Source organism: Sus scrofa, chromosome 1, assembly GCF_000003025.6.
Source record: "Sus scrofa isolate TJ Tabasco breed Duroc chromosome 1, Sscrofa11.1, whole genome shotgun sequence".
Classification (NCBI taxonomy): domain Eukaryota; kingdom Metazoa; phylum Chordata; class Mammalia; order Artiodactyla; family Suidae; genus Sus; species Sus scrofa.
This window is the reverse complement of record NC_010443.5, coordinates 123,486,094-123,500,539: the sequence shown is the minus strand read 5'-3', so window position 1 is coordinate 123,500,539 and position 14,446 is coordinate 123,486,094. Positions and strand designations below refer to the sequence as shown.

General features: G+C 38.6%; 1 protein-coding gene and 1 long non-coding RNA gene across 18 annotated transcripts in view; one reads left to right on the top strand and one right to left on the bottom strand.

Moving 5' to 3' along the window:
* Positions 1-14,446, bottom strand: part of LOC102161909 — an 87,632-nt gene that overhangs the window by 48,404 nt on the left and 24,782 nt on the right. For all 16 annotated transcript variants that reach the window (XR_002345000.1, XR_002344990.1, XR_002345003.1 and 13 more), the window contains exon 5: positions 707-797. This is a non-coding gene — a long non-coding RNA (uncharacterized LOC102161909). The remainder of the gene's footprint in view (positions 1-706; positions 798-14,446) is intronic.
* Positions 1-14,446, top strand: part of SLC12A1 (solute carrier family 12 member 1) — an 89,764-nt gene that overhangs the window by 71,116 nt on the left and 4,202 nt on the right. For both annotated transcript variants that reach the window (XM_005654446.3, XM_001926142.7), the window contains exons 21-24: positions 3,249-3,392; positions 7,048-7,179; positions 7,419-7,530; positions 9,580-9,666. In XM_005654446.3, the coding sequence (XP_005654503.1) occupies positions 3,249-3,392; positions 7,048-7,179; positions 7,419-7,530; positions 9,580-9,666 (475 nt within the window). The remainder of the gene's footprint in view (positions 1-3,248; positions 3,393-7,047; positions 7,180-7,418; positions 7,531-9,579; positions 9,667-14,446) is intronic.

Genomic DNA, 14,446 nt, shown 5'->3' with positions numbered 1-14,446 from the left:
CTGTCTGAAGCCAAATTTCCTTCACAGTTAAGGAGGGAGAATGCTACTAACGCTGCCTGCATCCTAGTAGTGGTACCGGGATGAAATACGATACTGTTGGAAAGGGCATTGTGAATCCTGAACACAAATGCAGTGGTGGTGGTGGTGATGGTAGCAGTGATAGAATGAGTAATTTTTGGTTAGCTTTGTGGGAATCAGTTTGTATCTCTCCATTCCTCCTTCCCTTGCCTTATCTCCCTTGTGACTAATGGTACACTTTTGCAAGTCAGCTAGTCTGTACTCCTGCTGAAAGAAGTGTTTCCGATGAAGTCTACTTGTGATTTTGTATGCAAATGGAGGCAAGCAGTAGGCCAGATAGATAATTCAGAAGAACAGATAATCAAAATGTCACTTCTACTTAGCACTGAAAAGGGAAAAGGAGGGGGTGGCCAGGAGGAGGCCTTAGATCACCTACAAAGTGATTAATTAAGAATTAACTTTAATAAGAATTTGCAAAATCACTGCAAGAGAGCATATACTATGTGGATCTGAAAATCTAAGATGGCCAAGCAGGCAGATTTTAGCCTTTAGAATTGACTCTGTCAACCTCTGTCTCTGTCGTCTTTGAGGGAACTGCTGAATCTGACTCGTTTAAACAAAGTCTGGTTTTGTCTCTCAGGCCTGGGATTTTGCAGTGTACTCTGTCTAGGATGGGCTTTGTACATACCTTCGAGTAAATTGTTGGAGTAGCTCCCAGTTCACTCAGCCAGCTGATTCCTTACAAAGGAGGATTTATTCTTTTTCCTCTTTTATCCAACCTAGAGGACAAAGAGCATGGCAACTAGTGGCTAATCACAGGGTATGCTCGAGCCTGCCAAAAAACGAAAAGTAAAAGAACCCCCTCCTCAGTGCAACCCTGGCAGTGGTCCCCAAAGCAGCTAATAAATATGCACCTTCCAGATGACTGCAAAGATCAGGTTACCCCATAGCTGACCCCCCACAACACCCCCACAGAGGGGGCAATAGCTAGGGGGCTGTCATCCAGGACAGTGATGTTGCTGTCCCGAGGCAGCCAGCCATGTGTTCCTGTATCCTTAGGGTCTTCTCTTTAAAATGAAAATTTTAAGGGGGGCATGGTTTGGGGGGATTAACTTGGCATTACACCATTTGCCTGAGAGTGTTTACATTCAACTGAAAATGAAGAGTTGGAGGTTAATAAAACAACTCTGAAATAATAGCAACAAGCCAACAGCACAAAGTCCTCGTGGTGGAAAGCACACAGGATTTGGAGACAAGCAGACCTCTTTGCCTTTGAACCCTGTTATTTGCTGGGTGACATCAGATAAATTATTTAATCTTTCTGAGTCTGAGTTTCTTCATCTATAAAATGAGGATAATAATAGTAACTTTCTCAGAGTCATTTGGGAAGGAATAATATACAGCACAGTCCCTGGCACCCAAAGAATGTACAATAACTATTAACTGCTAAAATAACTTCCAGGTTTCTCAAAGTACTTGATTTGCTTTATATGACTAAGCCCCTTTCCAGAAGTTGCACAAATACACTCCCTATAGAAATGCATTTGTTATTTTGTTCTATAAGGAACAACAAAGCACTGTGCAGGAATTGCTGTTTTTTCTTTTTGCAAAGCTGGGAGAGAGAGAAAGGGGAAGGGTTACGATTTTCCATTTCGCAGATAGAAAATCAGAGGCATAGAAAAAGTAAATGACTCGCCTAATGTCACATAAAGCCAGCAGCAGAGCTGTAACTGGTCATGACCCCCAGTGCAATGCAGCTTGTGTTCACTTTTTGAAAGTCAGAGGTAAGCAACTCCTGTCTAAGCTTTAATACCATCTGTCTAATTTCTTAGATTTTCTGCAGCTGCTGGTCTTGAGAACCTTTGAAGCTTTGGGGAAATCACATGGGTGATTTGACCTTAAATCACATGCCACTGGCAAAAGATTAATTGCTAGGACCTGGAAAGGGGCCAGACAATTCCGTGTTGCTGAATAACAGTACCGTCTTGGGATGTGACTGTCCTGACAGATTTAGCTAGTACATAATTGATAAATCTAGAGTTGTATAGCTTTGCTTCCTATATAGATAAGGCAACGGGCTCTGAGGGTTGACATTTACAGAAGCCCTGCCAGTGTTGTGTAACACTGAATCCAGGTTTTCTACTATCTTCCTTGGAACGTGGATCATTTTCTAAGGCTCTGTTCTTAGTAGGCAAGAAGCGGGGATGTGACAAGAGTGCCCTCTTACCACAGTGAGAAAGAATGCCCATCACTCTTTAGCATGGTCATACGACTGCCTGCCTTTAACGTCTTATTTGCCCTAATCCAGTGCAGGTTGAGGTCAGAAAGGGATGCAATGCATTACATAACAGCAGTAAGGAATTTTTTGTCACAGTAAGAATCAAAAAAAAAAAAAAAAAAAAAAAAAAAAAAGAAAGAAAAAAAGAAAGGAAAAAGAAAAGAAAAGATAAAAGGCAGCCAGATGCAACATCAAAGCTTGGATAGTGGGTCTAAACCCTTGACAGGATATTTTGCACAGCTTAACTCTTATTCCAGATTTGAGTCTTGTGAGACTCTTTTCAGCGATATGGACTCTGACAGGGGCACAGGAGCCTCAGTTTTAGTTTCTTCCACTTTGGTCACTCACTCCAGAAAGTATTTCACTTATAGGAGAGAATTAGGGTGGTGGATATTTTTCATTGTAATTTGTATATGGAGCCCACAGAGTTTATTATTAGATCCAGTGCTCTTTCCTTAATTCTTGTTCTTTAGTTTTATGTTTCAATTCAGAGGCATTGTGGTGTGCCTGATATACACCTAATATACTTCTGTGATTTTGTCGCTCCCAGTTGTAAAATATCTGGCCCAGTAGCTTAGGCCAACAAATCAGTGGCTTTTGGTATACAAGATCTTATATACACTGGATCTGTTTTTTGTGCTTTTTTGGGGGAAGAGGGGTGTGCTACTAGTGAATAAAGATGGAATTATAGCCTCCCTCACCCTCACAAATAAAAACCCAGTGTCTTCATGTGTTATAACTTAACACATAGAGCTATTTTTCTGAGCTAGTTACAATTTTTCTTAATACAATTTTCTGATCCATATTACTTTTTAATAATCGTTCAGATAAATCATATTATGTATAAATAATCTTACCGCTTAGACACCATTTTTAATATTAAAATCACTTATAAGATTGTTCCTAGAAACTTGCCTGCTCTGAGTTAAGTGATTTTGTCTTCTTTCATTAGATGAGTTGGAGAAATTAGAACAGGAGAGGCTGGCTTTGGAAGCCACTATCAAAGACAATGAATGTGAAGAAGGAAGTGGAGGCATCCGAGGCTTATTTAAAAAAGCTGGCAAGCTGAACATTACTAAGACAACTCCTAAAAAAGGTAAGTGCTTTTAAAACTTAGAAGAACAATTACAAAAAGATCTATGACTTAAGTGTCTGTAGGGGTCAGTAGGTCAGCACCTAAGATGTTGAGGGCACCGAGTATAGGTAAGGGCTGAAAGACATTACCTTAAAGAAGGTAGTATGGCTAAACAGTAGAAGCTATTGTCATTTATCACCCCTTTGTACCATCTTACTGTAAAAATTTTGTTTTGATGGAGTTCCCATCATGGTTCAGTGGAAACAAATCTGACTAGGAACCATGAGGTTGCAGGTTTGATCCCTAGCCTTGGTCAGTGGGTTAAGGACCTGGCATTGCTGTGAGCTGTGGTGTAGATCGCAGATGCACCTCAGATCTTGCGTTGCTGTGGCTGTGGTGTAGGTGGGTAGCTGTAGCTCCGATTCGACCCCTAGTCTGGGAACCTCCATATGCTACAGGTGTGGCTGGCCCTAAAAATCAAAAAAAAAAAAAAGTTTAAAATAATAGGAAATTCTAGGAGTTCCTGTCGTGGCTCAGTGGTTAGCGAATCCAACTAGGAACCATGAGGTTGTGGGTTCCATCCCTGGCCTTGCTCAGTAGGTTAAGGATCCGGCATTGCCGTGAGCTGTGGTGTAGGCTGCAGAGGCAGCTTGGATCCTGTGTTGCTGTGGCTATGGCTGTGGCTGTGGCGTAGGCCGATGGCTACAGCTCCAATTAGACCCCTAACCTGGGAACCTCCATATGCCGCAGGAGCGGCCCTAGAAATGGCAAAAAAGACAAAAAATAAATAAATAAATAATGAAATAAAATAATAGGGAATTCTCTGTGGCTCAGGTTTGGTCCCTGGCCAGTGAACTTCTGCATGCAATGAGTGAGGTCAAAAATAAAATAAAATGAAATGAAATAATAATATTTGGCTTGGGTGTCATATAGTGCTTAAGTAGATTCAATGCCATAAAATTGAAAATTCTTTGTTAAGATTGAAAGAGGATAGACATTTAAGTACCCAAACTGGTTTATACACAAACACAGCCTACACACATACACCTTGTAGACATTTCAGGAGATTAAAAGTCAACTGGTATAGATAAATAAGGAATTTAACTAGAATTCTAATTTCAAAAATATATCTATCACAAAACAGAATTCTGAACTTGGAACTTTACTGACACTAATTACTTGCAAATTTTGACAGAATGGTACACTTATCTCTGAATGTTTAGTATAAATCCTGGGAATGGAGGACCACAGAAAGAGACCTTGTTATAAGTTTTCTAAATAGGTGATTCAAGTAACTGATTTATTTCAAAAATTGCTTTCTTTCCAGAAACACCAAAGGTTTGAGTTTAACGAGGTCCACAGCAACCTCTGCTGGTAGAAAATTAGAATGCTAACATTCATTTTTTTCATGCACAAATTAATCCTACAGTTACTGAAGTCATTCACTGGTGTGAGGTCCTGGAAAGATTGTTTCTCTGGTAGGGTCTCCAAATCAAGTAGCAAAATCCAAACTGAGATTCCACAGACTGCTGGTCTAGCTTGACAGGAGCCAACCTTTCAAAGAGGCCCTTCAAAAAAGCCAAATCATGCAAACTATTGCATTTGGAGTAAATTAGCAATGAGATCCTGCTGTATAGCACAGGGAACTATATCTAGTCACTTGTGATGGAAAAATAATGGAGGATAATGTGATAAAAAAAATATATATATATTCATTTATATATATGAATGACTGGGTCACTTGCTGTACAGCAGAGATTGACAGAACGTTGTAAAACAACTATAATAAAAAAAATTTTTTTTTAAAAGGCCAACTTCTACCCTGGAAAAAGTTTGGTTCTGTTTGCTTATTTTCTTACTATAACCCAAGGACTAAATTTCACCAATAATACAATATTTTTATATATTTACATAGAATTATATGAAAGCCAAATATTTCCCACCTTCAAATATAAGAGGTACCCTTGTGTGCTAGGAACATTCCACCTGCTAGGGAAGAACCTACTGTGTATTGCTCTCCTTAAAATTACATTTTCTAGAAAAATGATGCATTTGAAGCTAAAGTTGGAGGTGTATCAGGATTTCAGGGTATAAATATTAGAATAAGATCATCGGAAAGGAAAGTTTTTGGTGGATTTGTGAGAATTATCTATCCAGCGAATCTGCTCTATGCAACGGAACAGTCTGAAAATCAATGGAAAATTCAGAAGTCATAGCCCAAGACTGTTCTCCAGCTGAAAGGGAAGAGGGAAGCATTAATGTCCTTATTAATGAAAGCAAGACTTCTTTATTACAGAACCCTGTTTCTGCATCACAGTACTTTTTGGTAAAAAATGCACACCTCTGAAAGTCAAAATGTATACTGTTCAGGAAAAAAAAAAAAAAAGATGTTATGCCTTGTTTCTAACACCTTAATTATCAAACAGAGCTCTGAAGCAGACCCTTTTGCTCCTCTGGGCAAAGTTGACTACTCTTGAGTTTTAGATCAGGACTGACTGCCTCCAGGCACTCATACTTGAGTCCTCTGGATGTTTTGATTTGCATGTAAGTGGGGGCAGATTTTGGTCCATTTTGTAAAGATATTTGCTTTCTCCCTTAGCAGTTCTAGGGAGATAGAAACAATAAGAGATAATTGCTTCAGAACTGACAGATCCAAACATGGAAACAGCCAAAGAGAGAACAAAGCAATCTCAGAACCTCTTAGATCAGAGAGGAAGCTCTGAAGAGGCTGTCAGCTCTACTCTAAGCACTGTGTTGACACCACCTCTTTGAAATAGAGCAATGAAGTCACAGCTTTCAAAGACGTGGGGGAAAAAAATATATATATATGTATATATGTGTGTGTATATATACATACCATATATATATATATATGGTGTAGCAAATAGGAACAAGAGTTCTGCTCAAACACTGCCCTAGTTCCCTGGTACAGTTTCATTGTGTCCATGTTACGGTGGGAATTGCATTAAAATTTATTTTTGAGTACTTTATGTGCATACTTAACTATAACTCAAGAAAATGTATTTTTATCCATATTTCTTGGCTTCTTCATTTCATTCACAGAGATTCTAATTGCTCAAATGGCTTTACCTAAGATTCACAAGATTCCTTGAAAAAGAAAAACAGGAGTAATGGTGCCCATGGTGCCTGACACCTTTGTAATCCAGATATTCATGGAATTTATAGCAAAACTGCACTCCAGTGAACAAATTGTCTAATGAAGGAATCTTTCTGAATCTTTTGCTTATCTCTAGAAAACCAGGAATCACATGTCTACTTTTAAGTACATCTGAAAATATAAGTTGAGTTATATCTGAAATCTGGAAAAATTGGAATATTTTGGCTTTTGCCTCAGATAATTTGGTATTGTCATATCTCTAAATAATAGTTCCATTCTGAAACAGATTACTAAGGACCTGAAGAAAAATACACGGTGTTAATGAAAACTGTAATCATAAGATCAATGTCAAATTTATCTGAACAATTAAAGGTGATCTAAATTATTGTGGGATTCGAACTTTCTCTCTCCTTTTGTGGAGAATAGGGCTATTTACCCATAAGTATAAAAAACACAGATTCGAGACCCTTCCTCTGTCTTCCTCAATAGATTTATTGGAAAGTTATTTTGTTTCTTTCCTGAAAAGACAAATGGATGTACTACTTTCTCTTGTTACAGACAGCAGTATTAACACAATCCAGTCGATGCATGTGGGGGAGTTCAACCAGAAACTGGTAGAAGCCAGCACCCAATTTAAAAAGAAGCAAGGAAAAGGCACAATTGATGTTTGGTGGTTGTTTGATGATGGAGGTAAAAAAAAATTTCGGGATATACACTAGGGAGCAGAATTTCTATGTTCATAAATTTAGCAAATTGAATGGGAAGGTTTATGAAAACAATATCAGCTAAAGAATAACATTTCTGAGTTCTCCAAAGATTTAAATTATTTAGGATCCATGAATGTAGGAATGAATAAAGATATAAGGCTGTCCATTTCCTTTCCGTTAGATACACTCATCTTTTCTGTCATAACTTACTCTTTTTTTCAGGGTTAACACTCCTTATCCCCTATATCTTGACTCTCAGAAAAAAATGGAAAGACTGTAAATTAAGAATCTATGTTGGAGGGAAGATCAATCGCATTGAAGAAGAAAAAATTGCGTAAGTAACTTATCACTCATGTGTTAAAACATTTTGGATGTTTGTTGTTTTAATGCTTTAATTTTAAGAACTTAAAGTGTCTTTAAGGCACAATAAATTTTAAGACAAAGCTGCTGAGGTAGGTCTCATGCTTACTTGGTTTCTGGTCAATAAATTATCTGTGTAGTTTTTCTAATCATTGTCTTCAAGTCCTTTTATCCTTTTCTACAAAGGCTTTCAACAAGCATTTGGCACAGAAGCCTCATCTCAAATCTTGAATGAAAGTATCATTATCTTGGACAAGGTTTATTTTGTTCTGACTAGTACATGCATCTGAGAAAGGAAGAGCCTGAAGGAATCTGTGTCTAATAGTTTCTTCTGGGAGCTTCACACCTGTTAATTCATGGCAGTCACTCGAGCACAGCACACTTAGAAGAGAACATAGAGACTGCCTGGATCCAAGCCCCTCTGCCACTGATGAGCTGGACTTTGCAACAGTCACTGCTCATTGGGCCCCTGTTTCTCACTCGTAGTTTGAAAAGGTTTAAATGGATGACCATTAAAAACTCTTCTAATTAAAAAAAATAAATAGTCCCACAGTGTTAAGTCTGTATCTCTTATTAATTTAGTCACAGAGAGTCAATCTGTGGTTGTGAGAGCAACAAACGTGCTTGCTGGAGTGTGGTACATCCAAAGGTCTCTGACGGAAATCTGGACTAAGACCTTTGGCGGCCCTTGGTCCTAGCCCTTCCTGGAACTGCTGCTTCCAGAAATCACAAAATAATGACTGGCTTTTATTCCATAATCTTTCATGTTTCCTCTTGCTCTTATAAAGATATTACATATGTTTATTCCTCATAAGGAGAGTCATACGCAAATGGAAACTACATGGTATCTACAATAATTTATATTTTCTTAAAGCCTCCCATACTTAAGTTCTCGAGAATTGGGCAAGTGATAAAATTTGAAAATGGCTGATGGATAAGATGATAGTGGCACCAGTGTTAAATTTCCTGATTTCAAAAATTGTACTCTGTTTACAAAAGAAAATGACCCTGTTCTTAGGAAATACCCACTGTAGTATTTAGAGGTAAAGGGGCCATGTTAAAGTAAGTCAGGGGCTTGGAAAAGGCCAGCTCACGATACCACACCAATGCTCTGCCTCTGAGGAACCCAAGGCATGCCGAAACCCAGTGAAAACTTACTTTACATGGCAAATACGCACAACTTACTTTAATATGGCGAATATGTGAGAGGTAGAAAGCCAGCAAGCAAGAAAGATTAAAAATAGACAGATATGGAAAGAGAAAAAGAGAATGACGAATCAAATGTGGCAAAATATAAATGACTGGTGAATCTGAGCTTTCTTTGCAGTATCCTTGTAACTCTTTTGTAACTATGAAATTACATCAAAATTTTTAGTTGCTGGGGAGAAAACCCTAATATGTAATATATAATAATTATTAGTTTGTCAGTAACTCTATAAAAATTATTGTCAATAGTCAATAAGTATTGAAACTTTTTTTTTTTGCTCTTTAGGGCGGCACCTGCAGCATATGGAAGGTTCCAGACTAGGGGTTGAATCGGAGCTGCAGCTGCTGGCTGGCCTGTGCCACAGCCACAGCCACGCCAGATCTGAGCCACATCTATGACCTACATCACAGCTCCGGCCACGCCGGATTCTTAACCCACCAAGCGAGGCCAGGAATCGAAGCCGCCACCTCAAGGTTCCTAGTAGGATTTTTTTCTGCTTCACCATGAGAGGAACTCCCTGATGATAAGGAAGAGGGAACAACTCTGCATTATCTTCCCTGGAACATGAATGCAGAGCTTGGTTTGCTGTTTCCAGTGACTGTACCTACAGAAGTTTCTCTGCCTTCTTTGGAATAATTGGGTCCACGCTTATCCATATTCATCAAGTACTATAATGAAAATCAAACACTAACCAAAGCCTTTGTCTGAAAGCTAAGCTGAAATAAGACATGATTGCTTTTGATATCTTAAACACAAAACTCTTTGATTGAAAATAGTTAAATATGCAATGGTGAAGTGTTCCTCTCATCTTTTCAGAATGGCTTCCCTTCTGAGCAAATTTAGGATAAAATTTGCAGACATCCATATCATTGGTGACATCAACATTAAGCCAAACAAAGAAAGGTATGAAATATTTAACAAGATCCTTGTTTATCCGTAGTACTCTCTCTTTCTCTTTTGTGTTTATTATTAGAAGGTAAAAGTGTTATGGATTTACTGCAGTGACTTCCTGATAGGATATAATAAAAAGAGATTTCATATCTTTATGACAGGGCTATCAGGTTCTAATGGAAGGAAAAGGTGTTAAGGTGAAGATGAGCTTGAGAGAGAGAATTGTTGAAACACAGTTTTAGTTAGCATTTTAGAATTGCCCTCCATGTTATTGATTTCTTTGGTGGCAAGAAGAGCAGGAAGCACAAGCTCAGACAATTTAGACCTGAGTAGTCAGGGCAAGTTTTCATTATTATTATTTAGACCTGAGTAATCAGGGCAAGTTACGGGTGGGGCATCCTGGTTGAGGAGCAGATGAGGGCTGCCAAAGGAGGCCTTTAAAACTACCTGAAGCCTGGCAAGAAAATATATTGGTTCCAAAATTTAAAAATGAAAAAAAAAATTGAAAAAGTTGTTTAAATGTCTTCAAAACAACATTATTTTAACCTCATTAATTGTTAAATTTATCAAGTCCATGACATTTGAAAACAACTTGTAAGTTAGCTCTTCACAAAAGTTCCCAGAGGTGCAAGAAAATTGTCTGGAAATTGTAGCGGTTGTAAATTAAACTATTTAGAGCAATAACTCAACAATCATAAAATGTTTTCAGTTGCTTACAGTTCAAAATCATATGTATTATTGCATCTGGATGCCGTTTAGTACCTTTGATTTGGTGTAGAATGGGGCTTCCTGGAGGGGAGAGTAGAAGGAGACACAAAGGTTTCCACATGGCTTAGGTCCTCACTGGCCTCTTGGATCCCTTCTAATTTCCATTGACCATCATTTCTCCTTCCTCCTGCAGTTCTTAATGGGCTGCAACTCCACATTCCTAAAGTTTCTTACTCTTCCCTTATTTTGATTCGTTGTTATCCCTTGAGTTTAATATCTAACTGAACATCATCCAGATTTAAGATGCATTCTTATTGACCAAACAGCAACCTCAAACTTCCTATCATTTGAAGGTATTTATGATTCCTCCAAGGCTATGGGTCAGCTTGACAGAACACCTTATGTATGATAAAAAGATATAATTGACAGGGATGACCTGGATTATTACTATGGAATATTTCCTTACAGCATGTATACCACTAATGCCTTGCATCCCTATATTTCTGCAGTTATAGATACTTAAGAAAAATTAAGATTTATCACTCTCCTTGGTAAATGGTATTAACATTCTAATATGAACTGAGTTGTCATGCAGTAACCACTGGTAGCCTTCCACATTTCGTTTGAAGAATTTTAATTTCTAAGTCGTTGCTTTTTGGCATTTGCAGTAATGTGATCAAACAGGCTCATCTTATGGCTCTAATTGGTGGAAATGTATTCTCTTTCATAGCAAAGTGGGTCCAGTGATTCCCTAGTATGTGCCACTTAGCAAGAGGCCAGAGCTTGCCAGTGCTCTGCAAGTACAGGACCAATCCCTGCATAGTCACAGTGTCTCCTCCTGACTTTGGATTTTTCTATAAGCTCTGGCTCAATGCTGGGCACAAATTGATCACCAAGTTCTTGTAGTGAATTCTTCTTGCAGCTGTTTGTTTTATCAGCAGCTAAGGCCTCTCTGTACTTGCTAATTAATTTGTTTCTATATCCTTTGCTTCTTTACCATCAAGATGGTTTTCTCTACCCTAGTCCGTTTCCTTCCCTCTCTTTCATGCCAGTCTCTGCCCAGCAGCCACAGTCACCTGCTGCCTAGCCATCCTTTCTGTCCTATCACTGAGGATGTTAATATACTTCTTCCCCTAACCATATCTCTTCCTTCTTTGAGTGTCCATCACAGCCTCAACACTTCATCCTATTGTCCCTGACCTTTGTTCCATGGTTTCCTTTTCTCAAGAGCTAACTCTAAGCACAGTTGTAAGAAACAAAAGACCCAGGAATTTGTGCTTTTGTCTCGGTATCTAAATTTGATTTTAGACACCATTTTGATTTGATGTTTCTTACGTATCATCAGCATTCTGCAATGAAGAGCTGTATTTTCTTTCTCAGGAAAAAAACCATGAATTAGTTTTCAAAATTGTGGAGATTTCCTCTGATATTTCAATGAGTTGGGAATGATGAATGAAAAAAAAAATCCATTGTTACTAGAATAACTGCAGTTAATATACCCTGGTGTGAATACCAAAGGCCACCAAAAAGAGGTGTGCTGGAGGTGCCATCCATCCTTCTCTCCTCAGTCTTCTGCTAGAATTGATGCCATATTACTTTATAAAACAGTCATGTGTCTGATGCTGGCAGTGGCTTTTCCAATATTTCAAGGTGAATTTTAGAACAGAAAATGGTCATTCAGTGAATCTCCCAAATGGCCACTGGTGGTACATCTAGCACTTTTGTGCTAATTTTTAGAAGGCAGCCCCTCCGAGTGGTTTAATTAGAGAAAGAGCTCTTCCTGTGAGCTGATGCAACCCCAGGCCCAGGACCCAAAGCTTGCAGTGGTGGCTCAACTTCAACTCTCACATGGGCCTTCTTGACCAGGTAGCATTTATCTACCATTAACAACTATCTCCTGATCACTGTTCTTTCCTGGTCACCAGGTGACATACAGTGTTGAAAACAGTTTGTCAATGATTTCCATGTTGGAGGCTAATGTTAAATGCCCTTCAATTGCCTTTAATAGGTCTTCCACCTATCCAGAAAACATAAGCCTTGATGGAGACATTCTATCATAGGAACATTATCTATAAATATGGTAGAGCAAGGGTCAGAGGGAGTACAAAAGCACAGTTAATGAGAAAATAATTGAGCCAGGGGAAACTAAAAAGCTCTTGTGGTTACATTTCATTTTGTATTGTATAGACTGACTTAAAAGTTGCAAGCCAAAAAGATAGCAATCTTCATACAGAAATCAAAGAGCAACTAGAAGCAATTAACCAGATAATTTAAAGATACTAGTGTAATCACTAAAACAATAAATACATTAATTTGAGAGAAAAAATCTTATATGAATTTATGGGGAAATATTTATGCAGTTAAAAAATTTAAACTTTGGGAGTTCCCGTCATGGTGCAGAGGAAATGAATCCGACTAGGAACCATGAGGTTGCGGGTTCGATCCCTGTCCTTGCTGGATTAAGGATCCAGCATTGCCATGAGCTGTGGTGTAGGTTGCAGGCTCGGCTCGGATCTGGCATTGCTGTGGCTCCAGCATAGGCTGGCAGCTGTAGTTCTGATTAGACCCCTTGGCCTGGGAACCTCCACGTGCCATGAGTGCAGCCCTAAAAGGACAAAAAAGACAAAAAAAAATTTTAAACTTTGTCATTATGAGGAATGAAGATGGGAAAGAACCAGGAAGCTATAAGCTAACTTTTTAAATTGAATTAATTCTCACATATATTTAATGCTATGTATAGATGGACTATTCTAGAGTCAATTAAAAACTACTTATGAGAAAAATCAGATTCAATGATAATCAAAATAGAAATCATGAGCTACCTTTGGATCTCCTAGCTAGGAGAATGGAAAATGGCCAGTTCAGGGGTGAGCCTTAGGATGAAGAAATCGAGGATGAACATGGACATGAAGCAGTAGAAGTTTAGAGAAAAATAAATGGACAAATACAGGCCCACGATAATCTGCTGTGTCACTTGGCATGTTTCAATTTCAAGTAAAAGAAACTTAACTTGTAGTGACTTAAATAATGAAAATTACTATCAAACTTATGTCTCTTTCTCAGTGGTTGAATTCAGGTCACAGGCTCCATTCAGATTGGACCAAGCTAGGTCACTGAGTCACACTCATTGTGGCCACTGGACTGCTAGGTGCCTATCAGTCAAGCTTGCCTGGATTATGTACCTTCCCTGGCCAGTCACTCTGGCAGAAGGAATAATTTTGTTCTGACTGACTGATACTGGGGGTGGAATCATTTCCAACCAAACCGTAATGGAGAAACATAGCATGGGTGCCGGGGAGACAACAAGCAACTTCCACTCCACTTTCCATTCCTTAGGAAACTATTTTTGAACTGGTCTTTCTAATAAGCATCTGGGCTGAGATGCAAAGAAAACTCTCACCCTGATCAAAATAAGTGTATGTAGAAATTAAACAGGGAGACTGTCAATTGCTACCCTTAGTCCTGTGACTGTTGACTAAAATGAAGGCTTTGCTTTTATATGGCCCTTCCTACTTTTCAGAGCACTGTCACCCAAATTGTCATACTAACATCCACTAACCTCATGACAGCTCTGAGCAGCCATTATTACCCCCTTTTTATAGGCAAGGCCATCCAGATCAAGGAGGACAATGGAAGAGCTGGAGCAAGAGTCTAGGCTCTCCTCTCCTAGGCCAACCCCTTTGTACTGATTACTTCCAAGGTCTTTGAAGGCATAGCACTGTTGAGAGGAAAAGCAAATAAAAGTATTGTGTGATTGAAAGAATAATAGGGCTATCAGTCTTATTCCTTCTCTGTTGGTTGTCTACCATTCTAAATTAGCCAAAGCATCAGAAATCAACTACATCAAGCATCTCTTCAATCCCTGAACAAAAGCACACTAGAAGGGACATCTTACTCCTTTGTAATCTCTGTACTTTGATCTGCAAATTCTAAATCAGGTCAACCGGTGAGATCATTGAACCTATCACTTCATTTTTAATTCCTTAATCCAACAGCACACTGATTCTCATTATAGTTCATTCCGAAGTAACTAAGTCATAAGTAAGCTATGTTATATAAAACCAAAGAAAATTGCTTATATGAG